Source organism: Argentina silus (genome assembly GCF_951799395.1).
Source record: "Argentina silus genome assembly, chromosome: 8".
Lineage (NCBI taxonomy): Eukaryota > Metazoa > Chordata > Actinopteri > Argentiniformes > Argentinidae > Argentina > Argentina silus.
Window position 1 is genome coordinate 11,147,172 of NC_139662.1, and position 20,000 is coordinate 11,167,171.

General features: G+C 48.5%; 3 protein-coding genes across 7 annotated transcripts in view; 1 reads left to right on the forward strand and 2 right to left on the reverse strand.

The window, feature by feature from the left end:
• Nucleotides 1-411, forward strand: part of LOC310807797 (ninjurin-1) — a 4,542-nt gene extending 4,131 nt beyond the window's left edge. Inside the window, exon 4 of the mRNA XM_083674400.1 lies at nt 1-411. This exon is cut by the window's left edge and continues 957 nt beyond it. The gene's annotated coding sequence lies outside the window, so the exon portion shown is untranslated.
• Nucleotides 412-4,347: 3,936 nt separating this feature from the next.
• On the reverse strand, nt 4,348-7,361 carry emd (emerin). Of its 2 annotated transcripts, XM_083675897.1 has the most exons (7): nt 7,310-7,361; nt 6,529-6,614; nt 6,207-6,305; nt 5,669-5,703; nt 5,187-5,212; nt 4,986-5,063; nt 4,348-4,850 (listed from the first exon to the last, which is right to left on the reverse strand). In XM_083675897.1, the coding sequence occupies exons 2-7, from the start codon at nt 6,605-6,607 to the stop codon at nt 4,655-4,657; spliced, it is 513 nt and encodes a 170-aa protein (XP_083532023.1). In that variant the 5' UTR covers nt 6,608-6,614; nt 7,310-7,361; the 3' UTR covers nt 4,348-4,654. The 2 variants fall into 2 exon arrangements, with proteins under 2 accessions (XP_083532023.1, XP_083532024.1); XM_083675898.1 differs by lacking the exon at nt 7,310-7,361 and having other exon boundaries at nt 6,533-6,616.
• Nucleotides 7,362-8,560: 1,199 nt separating this feature from the next.
• Nucleotides 8,561-20,000, reverse strand: part of flna (filamin A, alpha (actin binding protein 280)) — a 41,444-nt gene continuing 30,004 nt past the window's right edge. For 2 of the 4 annotated variants that reach the window (XM_083675020.1, XM_083675019.1), the window contains 18 exons: nt 19,764-20,000; nt 18,908-18,982; nt 17,492-17,591; nt 17,218-17,358; nt 16,959-17,087; nt 16,335-16,508; nt 15,952-16,113; nt 15,578-15,781; nt 15,238-15,390; nt 14,974-15,096; nt 14,463-14,729; nt 14,246-14,383; nt 13,708-13,823; nt 12,064-12,196; nt 11,164-11,340; nt 10,544-10,762; nt 10,162-10,359; nt 8,561-10,029 (listed from right to left, as the gene is read on the reverse strand). The exon at nt 19,764-20,000 is cut by the window's right edge and continues 11 nt beyond it. In XM_083675020.1, the coding sequence (XP_083531146.1) occupies nt 9,845-10,029; nt 10,162-10,359; nt 10,544-10,762; nt 11,164-11,340; nt 12,064-12,196; nt 13,708-13,823; nt 14,246-14,383; nt 14,463-14,729; nt 14,974-15,096; nt 15,238-15,390; nt 15,578-15,781; nt 15,952-16,113; nt 16,335-16,508; nt 16,959-17,087; nt 17,218-17,358; nt 17,492-17,591; nt 18,908-18,982; nt 19,764-20,000 (2,931 nt within the window). In that variant the 3' untranslated portion in view covers nt 8,561-9,844. The remainder of the gene's footprint in view (nt 10,030-10,161; nt 10,360-10,543; nt 10,763-11,163; nt 11,341-12,063; nt 12,197-13,707; nt 13,824-14,245; nt 14,384-14,462; nt 14,730-14,973; nt 15,097-15,237; nt 15,391-15,577; nt 15,782-15,951; nt 16,114-16,334; nt 16,509-16,958; nt 17,088-17,217; nt 17,359-17,491; nt 17,592-18,907; nt 18,983-19,763) is intronic. The other 2 variants (XM_083675022.1, XM_083675021.1) reach the window with 1 other exon arrangement.

Below are 20,000 nucleotides of genomic sequence, written 5' to 3' on the forward strand. Positions count from 1 at the left end.
CCTGAAGTAGGTCCTAGCACTGAAGAAGACAGAGAGACCAGCCAGCCCAAAAGGGAAAAGATTAGTGCCCAGAAGCCGAGAGTTAAATGGCCAGGGGCTTCAGAAAACAGGGTATGGGAAGGTATCAATAGTGACTTGAGTAGGATTTTAGACAAGTTGAAAGGTACTGCCGAGAGTAAACTGGAGAAAATGGGCGATATTATCTATGATTATGGAGCAGAAAGATTTGGCGTGTCCGAGAAAAAGAAGAAGACAGGTACTGAGGTAATTAAATCTAGGCGCCAACAGGAAATGGATAGACTTATCAGGGAGAGAAGACAGCTCAGGAAACAGTGGAGGAAAGCTACAGAGGCTGAGAAGGAAGGGTTAAATAGGCTGCAGGTAGATGTGAAGGAGAGACTGGCAGTGTTAAGAAGAGCAGAGAGCATTAGGAAAAACAGGAAAAAGAGAGAGCGAGCTAGAACAGCATTTTACAAAGATCCATTTAGATTTGTGAAATCGTTATTTAGTAAGGGGAAAAATGGTAGCCTTAGGGCTCCAAAACAGGAGCTTGAGGGACATCTGGAGGAAGTGCATAGAGACAGAGAAAGGTCTAGACAGCTACCCCTCCCCCCTGACATTCCACCTATTGGAGAGATAACCAGTCAGTGTGACGATAGCCCACCTAGGTGGAAAGAGGTACAAGAGATAGTAAGGCGGGCTAGGGCGTCTTCAGCCCCAGGGCCCAATGGAGTCCCTTACAGGCTGTACAAGAGTGCGCCAGATGTGCTGAGGTTCTTATGGACATTGATGAAGGTAGTCTGGAAGAAACAGGTTATTCCTAGGGCATGGCGTAGAGCAGGGGGAATTTTTATTCCCAAAGAAAGAGACTCTGTAGACATTAGTCAGTTTAGGCCTATAAGCCTTCTTAATGTGGAAGGGAAGGTTTTCTTTAGTGTGGTGGCACAGAGGTTGTCTAGTTACTTAGTAAAGAATAGCTTAATTGACACTACGGTGCAAAAGGCTGGAATTCCAGGCTTCTCCGGGTGCTTGGAACACACCAGCATGATTTGGAATCAAATTCAGACAGCTAGACATGAGAAGAAAGACCTTCATGTGGTATTTTTGGATCTGGCGAATGCTTTTGGGTCAGTACCGCATAGTCTGTTATGGGAGGCGTTTGACTTTTTTAAAGTGCCAGACAGTATAAAGAGGTTAGTTAAAGCTTACTTTTGTGACATTCAACTCTGTTTTACTACAGCAGAGTACACTACAGCTTGGCAACAGCTAGAGATAGGCATTATGGCAGGCTGTACAATTTCCCCTTTGGCCTTTACCATGGCAATGGAAGTCATAATCAGAGCCTCGAAATGGGTAGTGGGTGGGGAAAGGTTGCAGGGAGGGCTGCGCCTCCCACCAATCAGGGCTTACATGGATGACATGACAACTATGACATCAACAGCCCCTTGTACTAGGAGGCTACTGGATAAACTAAATAGCAACCTAGAATGGGCTAGGATGAAAGTGAAGCCAAGCAAGTCTAGGAGTATCTCCATTGTCAAAGGGAAGATAGCTGATAAAAAGTTTTTCATTGGTGGGGAAGTGGTTCCAACAGTGTTAGAGAAACCGGTTAAAAGCTTAGGAAGATGGTATGACGCAAGCCTCAATGACAAGAGTCAATGTGAGGAGTTGAGGCAGGAGATGATTCAAGGCATCAAAGGTATAGATAAGTCAGGGCTCCCAGGCAAGCTAAAGTTGTGGTGCCTACAGTTTGGATTGTTGCCTCGGCTGATGTGGCCACTGACAGTTTACGAGGTTCCCATATCGAAGGTTGAAAAAATGGAAAGGTTGATTAACTCTAATATTAGAAAGTGGCTTGGAGCCCCGCGCTGTCTGACCAGTGTGGCCCTGTATGGAAAGGGCATGCTAGAGCTGCCGATTTCTAGTCTGACAGAGGAATTTAAATGTGCCAAGGCTAGACTGGAAATGACTCTAACCCAGTCAAAGGACCCAGTTGTTAGAAGTGCAGCGCCCATAGTTAAAACTGGAAGGAAGTGGAAGCCTAAAGAGGCAGTGCAACAGGCACAGGCAGCCCTTAGCCATAGGGATATCATTGGGCAGGTTCAGCATGGACGTGGAGGTCTAGGGCTGTGTGCAGGAAAACCTGTGTGGAGTAAGGCAACAGCAGTAGAAAGGAGGAAACTGGTAGTGGAAGAAATACACAGACAGGAGGAGATGATAAGATGTACAAGGGCGGTGGCACAGGCAAAACAAGGCCAGTGGGTAAACTGGGAGAGTGTAGTGAAGAGAAGCTTGAAGTGGAAGGATTTGTGGAGCATGGAGGCAAGCAGAATTAAATTTATCGTAGGGGCTACTTATGACGTACTGCCATCTCCCCAAAATCTTAATCAATGGTTGGGTGAGGATGCTGCCTGCCCGTTATGTTCCAGCGTATGCACACTTAGGCATATAATGACTGGGTGTAGAATCAGTCTTTCTCAAGGGCGATACACGTGGCGTCACAATCAAGTGTTGAAATGTTTAGCTGCTGCAGTTGAGGGAAAACGGCTAGAAGTAAACTCGCTAGCTAGTAGTGGCCAGCGGAAAGACATTGCATTTATAAGAGAGGGAGAGACTGGCGTAAGGAGGCCAGGGCGCAGCTGCGCGCAGGGACAGTTGCGAACTGGCGCAGATTGGAAGTTAAAGGTAGATTTAATTGAACAGCTAATCGTACCGGCTGAAATTGCTAGCACTAATTTGCGGCCAGACATGCTGCTGTGGTCTGAAGCACAGAAGCTAGTTTATATTATCGAACTCACGGTCCCTTGGGAAGACCGGGTTGACGAGGCTTATGAACGAAAGAAAGCTAAATATGCAGAATTAGCGGCAGACGCGACACAGCGTGGGTGGACCGCTTTTGTTCGCCCAGTGGAAATTGGTTGTCGAGGATTTGTGGCCAAGACAACCTATGCACTGCTAACGGAGCTGGGTATTCGCGGACGAGAATTGAAACTGGCGATAAAGAATATGTCGGTAGCAGCGGAGAGCGCTAGCCAGTGGCTGTGGCTGAGGCGGAAGATCAGTAGCTGGGGTTCCCGTTAAAGGTAAGATGCAACAGCGACTTGACTAGAGCATGAGGTAGCATAGCTTGGCATTGTTTGGCTATATTAATGAGGGACACAAACATTCCCCCACAACATAAATAAAGGGCACACTCACCCCTCCTTTCCCTAATCCGGGACCGTATCCACCCGGGGGCTTCCCCACCTCTAACCCTTCCCTCTACCCTAAATTAGGGTTTGAATCCCTGCATCTACACTTATATAAAGACATAAACATAAACACATGCACACACTATTTAGGCCCCCACATACACCGTTCCCTTACCTTACAGAAAACATTTACCCTAGATAGGGCATCACACACACACACTGATGGGGTGGGTAGGCTGATAGGTTGGTTGTAGGGTTTAAGTTAAAGATAGTATTGAGGTAGTGGTGTTGAGGGGGGTGTTTCCAGGACGCTGGACTACACAGTTAAGCCTTCTCGAGGTGTCGTGGGCCTAACTTAACGAAACACCGGTGACAGAAGGTGCCCACTTGATAACCCCAATGACATGCTGCTTACCTCAGTTGGCTAGAGTAGGTAACCGGTGAATGGTACCACCTGAGGAATGACTCCGTAGACCTATGACGGCGTAGCCTGATGTTTGCTATGGTGTTGCATCGAATGGTGGATATATCACTCGCTTTGTTGGTTTGATTTGGCCTTCTACATCTGTTTTACCTTGGATCATGGCACAAGGGATTATAACATCTTGTCCTGTGTATTAATAAATAAATGTTGTCGTTGTGTACATGAATGGGAAACTTTAAGCTGTTGTTACCAAATAAAATAATTTATCTGAAACAATTTACTAAGTTCCTCACTGGAGCGGGCTTGAAACAATTTGTGACATACAATCAATCAAACGTGTGTGTGTGTGTGTGTGTGTGTGTGTGTGCTCTTGTGTGCCTAGAGAGTATAAAGTTCTTCTCACTTCTCCCTTCTGTCCAAGTACTCCCTCTGTCCTAATTTATAAAGAACACTCTTCCTCTATCTTGTCCCCTGCTTCCTCTGATAACCTCTCCCTTCCTGTTGCCAGAAACTTCTCGCTGTAGCTTTCCGTTAGTAAGACAGACTGACCTCCATTCTCTCTGCTAGACTGACCCCGTTTCCCTGCGTCTCTGTTAATAAAGGGTCATACGGAAGAATAATTGGTAACCTGGTGCAGAGAGCAGCTGCCTCATCAGTGGATTCCAAACAAGGGCGAAAGTATTTTTAAACATACTTATCCACATCAGTAACAACACTGGGTGTGTATTCAAGTTTTATTTCGGTCACCTTTGGTCATATGGCACCTTGGAAGTAAACCGTTTTTTTTCTCAGTGAATTCACACATTTGGTAGGTGACATTTGGTAGTACAGTACATACGTTGGCATTGATCTTCACGTGACACACAACAACATTTCAATCTCATTGACACCAGAGAAGTCCCAGTGGAGATGAAGAGGATCACAATGGTTATTTCCCTGCCAACGTCACACACAAGACAATGTGTGTGTGTGTGTGTGTGTGTGTGTGTGTGTGCGTGCGTGTGCGCGTGTGCGTGTGTGTCTGTGTGTGTGTGTGTGTTCATGGATTGAGATGCTCGCTGAAAGGGTTTTCAGTCTTGGGCTCCATGCCGAGGTAGACAAAGTACAGGAACCCAGCCAGCACAGCCAATAGCAGTAGTTGTATACACTTGGACATGCCCCCACTGGGCTTTGGGATTGGCTCTTTAGAACGTGCAACACTTTGATAGGTAGCCTCTGTGCTGTGGAGGCGGGGCCTATGGGAGCAGAGAATGGAGAATCAGAAGAGGAGCTACACACATGCACACTCAAACACACACACACACGCGCACACACACACACACACACACACATACACAGTGGGTGGATCAGAGGTGAAATGGTAGACTCACTCTGTGTCATAGTCCTCATCCTCATCCTCATCCTCATCCTCATCGTGAACTCGTTCATTGCTGCCCCTCCGCCTGCAGCTGGAACACACACACACACACATACACACAATACTTATGATCATCAATGTTGTGTTTTTAAACATGATTTTTCAGAAATTATTGTTTATTCTTCAATTCTTTTGATCAAAACCCATGACTCACACATCTCCATATGCCTCACTCGTCACCTGCAGGAACAGACACAGGAGGCAGTTAATGGGTGCTCTTTCATTCATGTAAAACAATCCCACTCAGGAGAGAGGAACCCTTCAGTCAGAAGAGGTTGTGGGGATGGAGACACTCTGTTCTGCTGCAGGCGTACTGGAGCCATTTTCCTTTCCAAATGTGGTGGAACCTCAACTTACATGTGGTTTAGTACATTTTCTAATTGCACATGTTAATACATGTTCAGCCCACCTGGCCTTCTTAGATTGACTAAAACAGACAGGTAGAACGGTGTGCTCACAGACAGACAGGCAGACAAACAGGCAGGCAGGCAGACAGACACAGACAGGCAGACAGGCAGGCAGGCAGACAAACAGGCAGGCAGGCAGGCAGACAGACAGACAGACAGACAGACAGACAGACAGACAGACAGACAGACAGACAGACAGACAGACAGAAAGATTGAACTCTGAACTCACCGGACTGAGATAGTGAACATACGTCACCTCCTCCTCTGCAACAGAAACAACACAGCTAACTGGTAGGTACGAACAACAAATGTGTATAATATAACTATTCTAATGTGTAGTTTCAAAGAGTGGCCACTGTGAGGCATGAGTGAGACAGAAGAGTTGTCACTGTCTGTGTGACTGGAGAGTGGAGGGAGGCTGGTCTGGTGGGGAGTGATTACTAGGTTTAAAATAAACCCTTTAACTGACAACACCACTGATCCAACTTAAAACATCCAAATAGATGTCAGCAATGTTCTATGTGTATTACTGCACTAGGAAATTGTTCGGCTCCGAGAACAAGAAAAAAGCGCTTGTGTAAATGTACAGTCGTGATTTCGGAGCAAATATTGACACATCGGCAACAAGGCGGTTCGTGGCGAGCAAAAACTGATCTTCAGACCATGTGGTGAACGGTAGAGGGCATGGTGTTACAGTGTTGTGTGTGAAATGTGCTATACAAATAAAGTTTGATTGATTGACTGTACTTCGGTTCAGTCGGTGTTACCTTCCTCTCTGTAGAAGGTCTTGTCAGATGAGGAGGACGTCTTCGCACCTTTGGACATGGCGTCTTTCAGTTTCCTTTCATACAGGCCACGAGTGGAGTCTAGCATGCACACACACACACACACACACACACACACACACACACACACACACACACACACACACACACACCTTCGCTTAGTATCTCCAAACAGAATCAGTAGTACACAACACACCAGTTCTGAAGCTCTGCCATTAACAAAAAGCTGCACTCCAATGCAGTGTGTGTGTGTGTGTGTGTGTGTGTGTGTGTGTGTGTGTGTGTGTGTGTGTGTGTGTCATACCTACTATGGGTCCATGTTTGATGCCGTACTCTTTCAGCAGCTGGATGATCTCCTGATCAGTCTTCTCACTCAGAGACATGACAAAGCTGGAGGACCACACACACACACAGACACACAGACACACAGACACACACACACACACACACACACACACACACACACACACACACACACACACACAGAGGGGAGATAAAGAGAGGTAGAGTAGGTATAGTAATGTAGTACCTATAGGTGACAACATCATCTGGATGGATTTGTTCAGCTCTTCATCTGCACTGATAATGTCATTTATGCAATTGTTTATGTTGACTCAAAATGCAGTTTTGGGACAAGGCAACTTAGTTTTGGAAATATCATGCATAGGAACCTAAGCAGAACCTAAGCAGAACCTAAGCAGCACACAGAAAAATGAAAAGAGAGAACACAATGAATACGGATGTCCTGACATCACATTTGACAGTAGGGATAACTTTAAATGTAGTAGTATAAGCTTGTTTTTGTATTGCGGAGGACACAGAACCATTTTTAAAATATATATTTCCGGGAATATCCAGTTCCTCAAACTACGTTCAACAGTAGAAAGTAAAGTGAACAGCTCCATCCATGTTTTGGCCAACTGGAATGTGAACGCGTACTCCGACTATATATATATACATCGAGTTTACAAAGCAGCGATAAAAAAAAAACGGACAACATAAACAACGTCTATACGTGACCTGGCTACACACCACTGTAGTCCAAGTGAAGTTTGGTTCAGTGATAAAGACAAATGATCACTCACCTTAGTAAAGCTGAACAGTTTCGAATTTCGTTTTTTCCACTGCCGTTGCTCGCCCCGGTGTGGGCGTGTCGTTTCACATCCACATCTGGACTACATCACGACGCCGTGCACACGCCCTTTGATTCAGGTAGGGCACCCCACCCCGCCCACAACCCCTAAAACCCTGATCACACCTATTTAAACTCCTTGATCAGTCTAGTCCTACAGCAGACAGACGATCTCATCACTCTATTAAACAATAGAATAGCCTACATTGTGGATCGTTCTGTCGTTCGGCAGTTGACCGAGCAGCAAAGATTTATCTGTGTCGATATTCACTCCATTTCATGATGTGATTGATTGAGCATCTGCTGGCTTTCTACCCCCCCCCACCCTCCTCCTCTATTTCTATTTCTCTCTCGTATTCAACTTTCAATTAAAGTATGGCAGTCTTCTGGTGGTAGTAATGCAGTAACTCCTAATATGGGGATCAGTCCTAATATGAGCATTGCCCTCCGTTTTTCTTGAGACTGGGCGTTGGTCCGGTGAAGGAAGGAATAAATAAATACTGACACTGGATAGGAACACGTTGAATGAACCGATTCCCATTTTAGCCAGCACTAGCAGGTACAGATAACAGCCGAGACTAGATGAAACTGGACGTTTTGAATGTTGTGGTAAAATACAGCAAGACCGTTCAGAAGACAAAGGTAAGAACTTGGTGGAGCTGAAGTTATCTTGTTGTTTGAGCGAGTATAAGAGTTGCGAACAATTTTACAAAGCTAACAGTGTAATAGCATCCAACTGCAAACAGAAATGCAACAAAAATCACATAAGACACTGCAGGCTGCTAACAAATTGGTCAACATTACAGCCAGGTGAAAAAAACATTGAACCAATGATGAGAAGGCTCACCAGACACTGTCAAAAACGCGAATTGTCAATCAAAAATGCAAGGACCACGCCCAATCAATCCTGTCGTGTGCTGGCTTGAGAAATTGTGATGGGCAAAAAAAGCTACTTCTTTTTTTTAGCATTTTAATTATAAACAATTAAAGCATGTAACAACATTTACCCAGAAATGATTTGATATGGAAATCAAAGTCACTTTAGTGGATCTTTAATTAATCAACCGCCATCTGTGGTCTTTCTGGAGTGAGTGAGTGAGTGAGTGTGTGTGTGTGTGTGTGTGAATGTGTGTGTGTGTGTGTGTTCAACAACCAGTCGATGGCACAAGACAGAAAGACACACAAAAAGACAATTATCTTCAGATTGACAGAAAAAATACTTAGACAACTTTATTGTGTATCAAAATACTGTAAGTCTTACAAACACTTTTAAAAGCATTTTTCTTTTCAAAGAGAAGTTTCTTGTTTTTATTTATTTATTGAAATACTGAGTACACAAAGCCAGAGAGCGAAGAGGCTGGGGAGGGGGTGAGGGGAGTTTAAGACATTTAGCAGAAACACAAAGCATCATTTATCCTCTTTTTGGTCATTCTGTAAGCGCAGATATCTCGTCATAACAGACATCTTCTCTAGCTTTCCATCCAGCTCAACTCTTAGAAATGTTCCCTTTATTCACTTAATACTAGTATTAATTCATGTTCTTATAATTATTCATATTCAAAGTTGGCGTATTACATATCTTTTTCCTTTTTGTTCATGCAGTTATTTGTTGTGGGAGCAGCAGCCATGTATCACTCTGAGTGTGAGACTCCTCTGATGTCAGTGCTGCGTACACACTTGGAACACACATGGAACACACAGACCAGACACATTGTTAGAGTGTGTGAGTGTGTGAAGTGCGCTATGAAAGGACGGGAACTCCACTGTGAGTGTGTTACTACTACTACTACCACCACCACTAACAACCTACCCTGTTAATAACCTTCTACTCAGGTGTAACTAACTAACTAACTAACTAACTAACTAACTAACTATCCTCTACTCTAAACTCACTTTAAGCCATGGTTATGGTTAAGAACAGCAGTGCCCAATACCAGGCCACACTAGTAGCAGCTAAACAAATGTGTTATGAAGAGAGAATTATGAACACACACACATTGGGGGTGGGGGTGGGGGGGGGGGGGGGCAAGGCTTCTAGGCTAACATCTATCTTACTACTCTAGGCTAATCTCTATCGCTCTGCACTAGGCTAGGCTAGGCTAGGCTTGGCTAGGCTAGGCTAGGCTAACCCATGCTGGAAGGCAAAAACCAAAAGGCATGATAGCTAGTTTACAGTAATAAAAGGTGCATCGTTCCCCTCTCTATGTCTACTGATGAATATGATGGGGGGGGGGGGGGGGGGGGGGGGGGATGGAGAGAGAAATGGAGAGAGTGATGAAGAGAGGAATTTTCAGTGTTTATGCATTCATCTTTGGGATATCGGTGACAGGAGTGCGGGGATTCGTTTGAAGTGTTGTGATTTGTTGGAGGATGAGAGAGTTAAGGGACTGGGATTGTTCTGGTTGGTTAGATTAGACAGCTAGGGTTTTTGATTGGTTAAAGTTTAACAGTGATGTGATGGGATTGGGGGGGGGGGGTTCTGATTGGTTTACACAGTAATATGGTAAGGGCTGCCTGGGATGTGTTCGTCTCCCCACTTGACAACCAGGATGTACTCCCCCTTCTCTTTGAGCTGGTAACTGACATTGTACAGGCGGTTGCCAAGGTGCTTCACTAGAACTTCCTCACACGGAATCTTGGGACCGTCGACGCCGACCAGGAGCATGTTACGCCCTGCAGACAAGAGAGCACAGCGTCATACACACACCCGCTACTGAGCCTTAACACACACTCACTACCATGACACACACACACACACACACCTCACTAATATGACACACGCACCACAACCACACACACACACACCTGCTTTGCTGCAGTCGACGCTGAAGTTGTTCTTCTGTCCGAGGAAGCCCTTCGTTAGGCCCAGGCCCTTGGCTGCAACGCGGCTGGCGTCTGACTGGCTGGGCGCCCCCTGCTGGGAGCTGCTGATGCTGCGGGTCACCGGATCCACCAGGACAGAGGACGTCTCATGCATACTGTGGCTGGACACCAGCTTGGAGCCTGGGAGAAGGAACACGGGGGGGGGGGGTTGGTTAGAAAGTGTGTGTGTGTGTGTGTGTGTGTGTGTGAGTGAGAGAGAGAGAGACACACACAGAGAATAAGAGATACAGACCGACAGACAGACCGAACGACCGACCGAGAACGTGCGTCAGTAGTTAAGTAAAGAAGGTTTGGGGTCTCTCACCTGTGATCTTGGCCTTGAAGGGGCTGCCGGAGATGTGATACGGTCCTCCGTACTTGATGGAGATGAGATAGTTGCCGGGGGCCATGGGCGTGTAGGTGACCCTGTAGCCCTCGGAGCACTCCACACAGTCCATCTTCACCTTGGACGGCCCGTCTATGGTCACGGCCAGGGCACCGGGCCCGGCGTTGCTGGTGTTCACTACAAACTCACAGGCCGTGCCTAGAGGGAGGGAGGGAGGGAGATGAGGAGAGAGAGTTCACAGCTGAACTGCAATACAACACATGACTATCATGCTACGTTGCTAAGACCGATGTTCATTGGAGTGCATGAATGAATGAATGAATGAATGACATTTGGTTGGAGGGAGGAAGAGGGCGATGAGGAGAGAGAGAGAGAGAGAGAGAGTGGAAAAGAGTTCACCACTGAACTGTAACACACGACTGTAACACACAACCATATTATGCTACGAAGCTAAGACCGATGTTCATTGGAGTGCATGAATGAATGAATGAATGTATGTATGTATGTATGTATGTATGTATGTATGTATGTATGTATGTATGTATGTATGTATGTATGTATGTGTCGTTTGGTTGGAGGAGTAGAGTAGGCTCCAGTACCTGTGGTGCCCCCCTCCAGGCCCGGTCCGTAGGCTGACACCATGCCAGGGTCCCCCGCCTGGCCTGCATCGCCCACGCGGATCTTGAAGGGACTCCCGGGAATGTGGCTCCCGTTGAACTTGACGTCGATCAGATACAGGCCGTTCTCTCTGGGGATGAACCTCACAGCATATTTATCTATGGAGGAGGAGGAGGAGGAGGAGGAGGATAGGGGAGATTTGGGGTTTTTAAGTGACTCAACTAAATGTTCCTACAAGAAATTAAATGAATGGTATTCCTGGAACCAGCGATAGTTGTGGAGACAAAATGGTGTCCCTTTCCCCAGCATAGAAAACATCAAATATGTCTCGTATCAAATCTATCGTCCATGTACCAACGTCCAGGACTGATTAGAGGTGCATTTCCTGAAACCTCCATAGCACTCAGATCATCCCTGCTCCATACATTGAAGTCTACGTAGGTTCAGGCAGGGCACTTTAAAAGGAAAGGTCAGCTGGCCGTTAGGTGATGGATAGCTGAACCGACCAATGAAAGAAGCAAACACATCACATGTTCACAGGACCAGGCTTTAAGAGCGGGTTGCTACACTCCACTGGCTAGGAGAGTTACATTTCAGGTCGTCCCGCCCACCGCCCCAGCTTCTACCTGCAGGTTCCTTCTGTGTTTACCTACCTAGGGGGGTTTGAAAGTGGATGGGCTCCCCGCCTTATAATTTTGTATTTTATGTTGTTTAACTTCAGGCGGGGGGGGAGAGTTATATTAGAGCGGAGCCACCCAATTACGCCAAACCAAACGTATTATCATTTTCATTAAACATACGCAAGTGTCCTGACTGAACCACTATAGGCTTAAGATTATCTTCGTGCCATCGTGCAATCTGGATGGCGTCTCCATGGTTACCTTGGTCGATCTCGGTGACGCAGCACTCCTCCAGGGCTCCGGAGGGGCTGTGGACCTTAGCGTCGATCACGCCCTTCGCTCCGTTCAGGCTGACGGCGAACGACGCAGGCTGGTTCACCTTCAGCCCCGACTCCTGCTCAACAACACGACTCACACACTTAACCACACGACACACTAGTACACAACACACACACACACACACACACACTCAACACAACGACTGTACACCCTAGTACACAACACGCACACACAACGACTGTACACACTAGTACATAACACACTGCACGCAACAAAACACTACACACTAGTATGCAACACACACTCAACACAACTTTACACTAGTACACAACAAACACATACTCAACAACACTTTACACTAGTACTTTAAGGAGAGGGCAGCTGAACCCACCAATGAAAGAAGCAACACACGTGCAAAACACAACACACACACTCAGACACACTAGTACAAGACACACTCCAACCCCTGCCACACAACTCACACCACTGAAAACATCAAGAACAAAAACACAACTCAACACACAACAGTCAGTCAGACATTCAGGTTCAGTAGGTCTGCCTTACCTGCAGGCCGCTAACAGGGCTAAAGAGGAAGGCCAGAGAGAACAGGACAGAAGAGTGTGTGTGTGTGTGTGTGTGTGTGTGTGTCTTTGAGACAGAGGGATAAAGAGAAAGGGTGTGTGTGTGTGTATGTGTATTTGAGACAGAGGGAGAAAGAAAGAGTGTGTGTGTGTGTGTGTGTATCTTTGAGACAGAGGGATAAATAGAAAGGGTGTGTGTATGTGTCTGAGACAGAGGAAGAAAGAGAGAGAGTGTGTGTGTGTGTGTATACGAATGTGAAGATGCAGGGAGAAGATAGAGGGCCCGTTCCAGCCTCTTTAACCCTTTAGCACCTGGTTTGGGATCCTCACAGAGGGGGAGGGGAGGGGGAGGGGGGGGGAGGCTGCTGGGAGCCTTTAGAACGAGGCACGAGAAACACACACAGTCCCTTTTAGTATCCCAGAAGCCTTTGCACCGCCCAACAACACAGCAGCAGCACAACCCTACACACGACCCCGCCTGAACTCTAACCTCTGGCCTCTTGACTGACTGGGCATCCTCACCTATCCCTGAGAACTCTACAGTGTTTAGTGTTTAGTTCTGCTCAACGTAACACTGCTCTGATGTTAAGGCTAGAAACACAGTGGTCACTCTCTGTACCAGGGGAGGTAGAAACCTCCACCAGCCTCCACTGCTGTACACTGCTGTCAATACAGCTCACCTGAGGAACGCTGACTGCTCTGAGCCTCGCTCTTCCACTAGCAGAATCTGTCTGTCTCTCTGTCTGTGTGTCTGTGTGTGTGTGTCTCTCTCTGTCTGTCTCTCTCTCTCTGTCTGTCTCTGTCTCTCTCTCCGTCTGTCTGTCTCTCCGTCTGTCTGTCTCTCCGTCTGTCTGTCTGTCTCTCTCTTTCTGTCTCTCTCTCTCTCTCTCATTCCATCCCTCCCCAGTGGAGTTTACTTCTAGGATTCTCTTCCTGAATGGCTCTCATCTGTACTCCCATTATTTCTGCTGCGGCTGCTGCATCGTGGGTAGTGTAGTCTGGCCTGGTGTGTGCGGACAAGTGTGTGTGTGTCTCAGAGCCTCACCTGAAGACTGGCAACAGTGAGGCGGCGGGCGTCGTCGGAGGGCGAGGCCACAGGCACCACGAAGGGGCTGTCTGGGATGTGCTCCTCGTTGAAGCGGATCGACACCTCGTAGTCTCCTACAGGACAACACACACACTGTTAGAATCACACACACACACACACACACATAGGCGCACACACAGGCGCGCACACGCAGGCGCACGCACACACACACCTTGTAAACTCCTAGAGGGTAATATCAGAAAAAAACAACCATCAGAAAAGCTGTTCTTGAGACACAGTCACCCCCCCCTCTCTCTCTCTCTCTCTCTCTCTCTCTCTCTCTCTCTCTCTCTCTCTCTCTCTCTCTCTCTCTCTCTCTCTCTCTCTCTCTCTCTCTCTCTCTCTCTCTCTCTCTCTCTCTCTCTCTCTCTCTCTCTCTCTCTCTCTCTCTCTCTCTCTCTCTCTCTCTCTCTCTCTCTCTCTCTCTCTCTCTCTCTCTCTCTCTCTCTCTCTCTCTCTCTCTCTCTCTCTCTCTCTCTCTCTCTCTCTCTCTCACCGGGCTCCTGGACAATGTAAGACACTCCACTGGATCCATCCTTGCGGTCCTCGAAGGAGATCTCAGCTTTACTGGGACCCTCCACCGCAATACTGAGACCCCCGGCGCCGGCCTCTCGCGTCCAGATACTGAATTCAGCTACACAGAAGAGAGGGGTCAGTGCATGACACACACACAGTACTCCAACCTCGGCTCACACACACACACACACACACACCTGGTACTCCAGCCTCGGCTCTTTCCAGGCCTGGCCCCCCGGCCCGGACCTTGTGCGAGCCCCCCTCCCCCAGTGGGCCCACGGTGAACTGGAAGGGGCTGCCGGGCACGTGCACGCCCGCGTACTTCACACACACCGTGTGCACGCCCGTCTCCGTGGGAACGAAGCGGATGCAGTAGGTGTTGTTCTCTCCCTCCATGATGTCAGCCTTGTGGATCTTGCCTGACGGGCTCGTCACCTGAGCAGTCATATCAGCCATGCTGATCTCTGTAGAGACACACACACACACACACACACATTGTTAATACATTACACACCTCAATACTGATCTCTACAGTAAGGACACACACACACGCATGCATGCATGCACCAAACACACATTACACACACGCTCCCGGATTGTGAACTCCATTGCAGCAATACTGATCTCTACAGTAAGGACATAAAGACACACATCGTTTCCAAAACCAAATTCTGATCGTTTCTTTACAACACACACACACACACACACCTGGGATCTTGAGGCTGAGGTCACACTGGCTGCCCACGTTGGCGACGGACGCCGCTCTCCTCTTCCTCGTGATGCTCTCCTTCATCCTCCCCTCTCCTGTCACTTTCACCGTGAACGCACTCCCTGCACACACACACACACATCAGTATACCAGCCTGTGTGTGAAGGGATCTCTCTACCAATGGGCAGTTTTAGCCACTGTCCCACAGGCCAATTCCGATTGGCTCCCTCGGAAAGGAGAAGACAGCTGATTGGTCGAGGTACCTGGCACGTGCTGGTCGGCGAACTTGATGTTGATGATGTAATTTCCTGGCTCCGTGGGGCAGTAGGTGATCTTGCATGTCCCATCCTCCTGGTCCTCTGTGTTGATGTCCACCTTACTGGGACCCTCGATGGAGAGGCTGAGACCACCGTACCCTACACACACACACACACACACACACGGTTGGATTACTGGGGCCTTCAATGGACAGGGTCAAACCCCCACAACCTGTTATCTATCTCGTTCTAACACACACACAAAAACACACGTCACACACACGACACAGAGAAACACCTGCACGCACACACACACAAAAACACATGCCACACACACGCCACACACCTGCTTCGCGTGTGTCGATGATGAACTCTGCGGGTTCGAAGGTTCTTGCCTCACTCAGGCCCGGTCCACTCACACGTACACGGCTGGCGTCCCCGATCTCTGATTGGCTGATCATCACAGAGATGGGACTGCTGGGAATATGGCGGCCGTTCTTCTTGATGTTCACCAGGTGTTCTCCGATCTCCTTAGGAACAAATGAGACGCCTGGGACACACACACACACACACACACGTTAAGAGCAAGGTAGGATAGCAGAATGAGCAACATAGGATAGAGAACCACACTTGACCGAACATATACACACACACACACACACACACACACACACACACACACACACACACACACACACACACACACACACACACACACACCGACGTGTCCGTTGCGGAGCAGCTTGAGCAGGCAGGGCTCCTCGCGTCCGGAGGGTGTGGTCAGGGAGGCGGTCAGCTGACTGAGGTCCAGCTCTCCGATGTCCAATGGGATGTCAGCGGCCGAGCCCACCTTCAGATGGGACATCCTCAGTGTGTCATCACCTGGGAACACACAGGAGGGACAGGGTTAGAGGGTGTGTGTGTGTGTGTATGTCTGTGCACATGTGCTTGTGCGCATGTGTATGCATGTCTGTGTGTGTGTGTGCGCATGTGTATGCATGTCTGTGTATATGTGTACACGTGTGTGTGTGTATGTGTATGTCTGTGCACATGTATGCATGTCTGTGTGTGTATATGTGTACACGTGTGTGTGTGTGTGTTACCTGTGATCCTGGCGGAGAAGGGGCTGCCAGGGATGTGTTTGTCGTTGTATTTGACCAGGATGCTGTAGTCTCCAGGCAGGACTGGCAGGTAGGACACACTGCAGGTCCCATCCTGGTTGTCCACACAGCTGATGTCTGCCTTAGAGGGACCCTCGATCGCCAGGGACAGACCACCTGGACAAACCACATATACACCAATCAGACAGAGAGAGAGAGAGTGAGTGTGTGTGTGTGTGTGTGTGTACCATACAAATAGTATGTGTACAATGTGTGTATACCATACAAATAGTATGTGTACAATATGTGTGTGTGTGTGTGTACCATACAAATAGTATGTGTACAATATGTGTGTGTGTGTGTACCATACAAATAGTATGTGTACAATGTGTGTGTGTGTGTGTGCGTGTGTGTGTACCATACAAATAGTATGTGTACAATATGTGTGTGTGTGTACCATACAAATAGTATGTGTACAACATGTGTGTGTGTGGGTGTGTTCATAGTGTACAAATAGAAGCAGCAATACAGAATGAAGCAGCACTATACAAATAGTGGGTGTACAATGTGTGTGTGTGTGTTTGTACCATACAAATAGTAGGTGGGCAATGTGTGTGTGTGTCCTACCTTCACCAGCGTCTTTAGTGTTGACGGTGAACACTGCAGGTTTGTTGACCGTCCCGTGGATGAGACCAGGACCGTAGGCGCTTACATTACCGCTGTTGACATAGTCCACATAGAACTGGAGAGGACTCCCTGTTAACCAGGGAGAGACAGAGAAGGGACAGAGTCAGCCCATCGAGACGTGATCACCAACACTGCTAACCATCACAGGAGTAGAATCAGTTCTGGAAGTGTGTGTGTGTGCGTGTGTGTGTTCTCCTACCAGGGATGTGGATGCCGTCATATTTGATGTCCATCTCGTGCAGGCCTGCCTCTGTGGGCGCGTATTTAACAGTGACGGTACCGTCCTTGTTGTCTGTGATGTCAGGCTTCGCCACCGTGCCAGACGGCATGCGAACGTCACCTGGGGGAGGAGTCACGCTCAGAGTCAGACACACCCCCTGTGTGTGTGTGTGTGTGTGTTTGAGCACGTGCATGTGTGTGTGTGTTTGAGCATGTGTGTGTTTGAGTGTGTGTGTGTGTGTGTGTGTGTGTACCTGTGATCTCTCCCTTCTGGATGGTGAAGGGGATGACCAAGTCAAACGGTCTCAGTCCAGCCACGTCCAGCCCGTTCATCCCCATTGGTCTGTCTGTCGCCTAGGTGACAGAGGGCAAAGTTCAGAGAGGGGTCCAGGGGGGGAGGAATACTGAATGGGGGTGAGGAGGACATGGGGCGGGTGGGGGTGAGGATGACTCCACATGTCAACAAGACAAAACGAAGCATGACACACACACACACACACACACACACAGGTTGAAACGCTGAAATGAAGGTAGTAGTAATAGGGTCCAAAACACCACAAAAACAGGATGAAGATGACAACAACGATGAAGGTGATGATGATGATGAGGAGGAGACCACCGACACAGACTGCGAGAGAGAAATGATGTCATGACACAGAGAGAGAGAGGGGGGTGGGGGGGTGAGAGAGAGAGAGAGAGAGAGGGCGGGGCCAGGGAGGAGGGAGACAATTAGAGGATGAGATGACCAGCCAGCTAGCCTCCACCGAGCCCCAAACAGACGAAAGGAAAAACACCACAAACACACACACACACACACACACACACACACACACACACAGCAGCAGCTGCACGGCAGCCATTTTGTTGAATGTGGAGCAGCTGTTGTGCCCACATTGATGATTCTCAAAATGGCCGCCATTTCCTCCTGTGTATATAGGAGTAGACCTACAGGCAATAAGACCAGAAGGTTGCACAGGCAGCATGTATGTGTGTGTGTATCTATCGGTCTGTCTCTGTCCATCTATCTATCTATCTCTGTGTATGTGTGCGTGTGTGTATATGCATGCATGTCTGTGTGTGTGTTTGTTTGTATGTCTGTGTGTGTGTGTGTGTGAGAGAGAGAGAGAGATGGAGGGGGTGGGATGGAGAGAGATGATGGAGTGAGAGACCAGTTCAGTTGCATGAGACCTGCGGAGAGAGAGAGAGAGAGAGACAGAGAGAGGCACAGAAGAGACCAGTGACACAGGGGAGAGGGAGATGGGCTTGATGAAGATGGAGAAAAAGAGAGAGATAGTACCCAGGATAGTCGAGTAGAGGGGGTAGAGGAGGACTATAAAGGAGGGAGAGAGGGGTGAAGAGAGAGGGATGGGATGAGGAGAGAGGGATGGGATGAGGAGAGAGGGAAGAGGAGAGGGGGAAGGGATGAGGAGAGAGGGAAGAGGAGAGAAGGATGAGGAGAGAGGGATGGGACGAGGAGAGAGGGATGAGGAGAGAGGGAAGGGATGAGGAGAGAAAGGGATGGGATGAGGAGAGAGGGATGGGATGAGGAGAGAGGGACGGAGAGAGGGATGAGGAGAGAGGGATGGAGAGAGGGATGAGGAGAGAGGGATGAGGAGAGAGGGATGAGGAGAGAGGGATGAGGAGAGAGGGATGGGGAGGAGGTATAGTACCCAGGGTTGTTGAGCGTAGTACTGGGGCAGCTGGCTCTGCTGCAGGAGCTGGTCTGAAGGCGCTCCTTCCAGCGCCTGAGGGGGGGGTGGGGTACGGGGGAGGGAGGGGGGGGGGGAGGCATAGGGGGGGAGGAGGGGGAAGGATATAACAGTGGTTAGTGTCACTGGCTAGTACTAAACTGGCATCTCTGGGTCCCAATCAGGAAGCAGCTGTAGAGAGAGAGGGGGCGGGACCATAAGGCGACCGGAGATGAATGAATTAACCAATCACGGTATACTCACACCATCACACACACACACCACCTTTGACCAATCACACACACACACACACACACACCTCTGGAGAAATACCCAGAGGAGCCAGCAGGAGGGGGCATTACAAAGCAGAGGTTTGTGTTAAACCATAGAGATATAAAACACTAGAGGGCAAACTCCCCTCAATGAATTGGGATTCTATGGGGAGCGCCATGTAGTCCACATTCAACTGTCAAACAAATGCAATGAATGGGGGAGATAGCAGGTGCCTTCTCTAGGTCTATAACTCTAGGTTACAGAGGCCAGGTCCTTCACGTCCATCTGAAACTGTTGGCCAGGTAGTCTGATCACGACAATAAGGGGTCATTTTCATCACGTTGCTCGACCAAATCCCTTCAGGTTGGCTAGGGTATGAAAGGCCTGGGGGGGGGGGGGGGTCTAGTGGTTGTTTCTGGTGTGAGCTGGACTGACTAAGAGTGTGTGTACACATGTGTGTCAACGTGTGTGTGTGTGTGTGTGTACACGTGTGTGTAAACCTGTGTGTGTGTGTGTGTTGGTGTATGTGTGTGTATATATGTGTGTGTGTGTGTACACCACTCACCGTGACCTGGAAGGGACTGTTGGGTATGTGTTCCCCTCCAAAGCGGACACAGATGCAGTACTCCCCGGGCTGCGGAGCCGTGTAGAAGATGTCGAAGGTTCCGTCCTCGTTCTCCACCACGTCCACGTCAAGCTCTGCCCCGTCCGGCGTGCACACGCTGCACGTCACCTTGCCCTTCCCAGCGGCCTTGGCGTCCACCGTGATGACTGTCTGCTCCCCGATCTGGATGGTGGGACC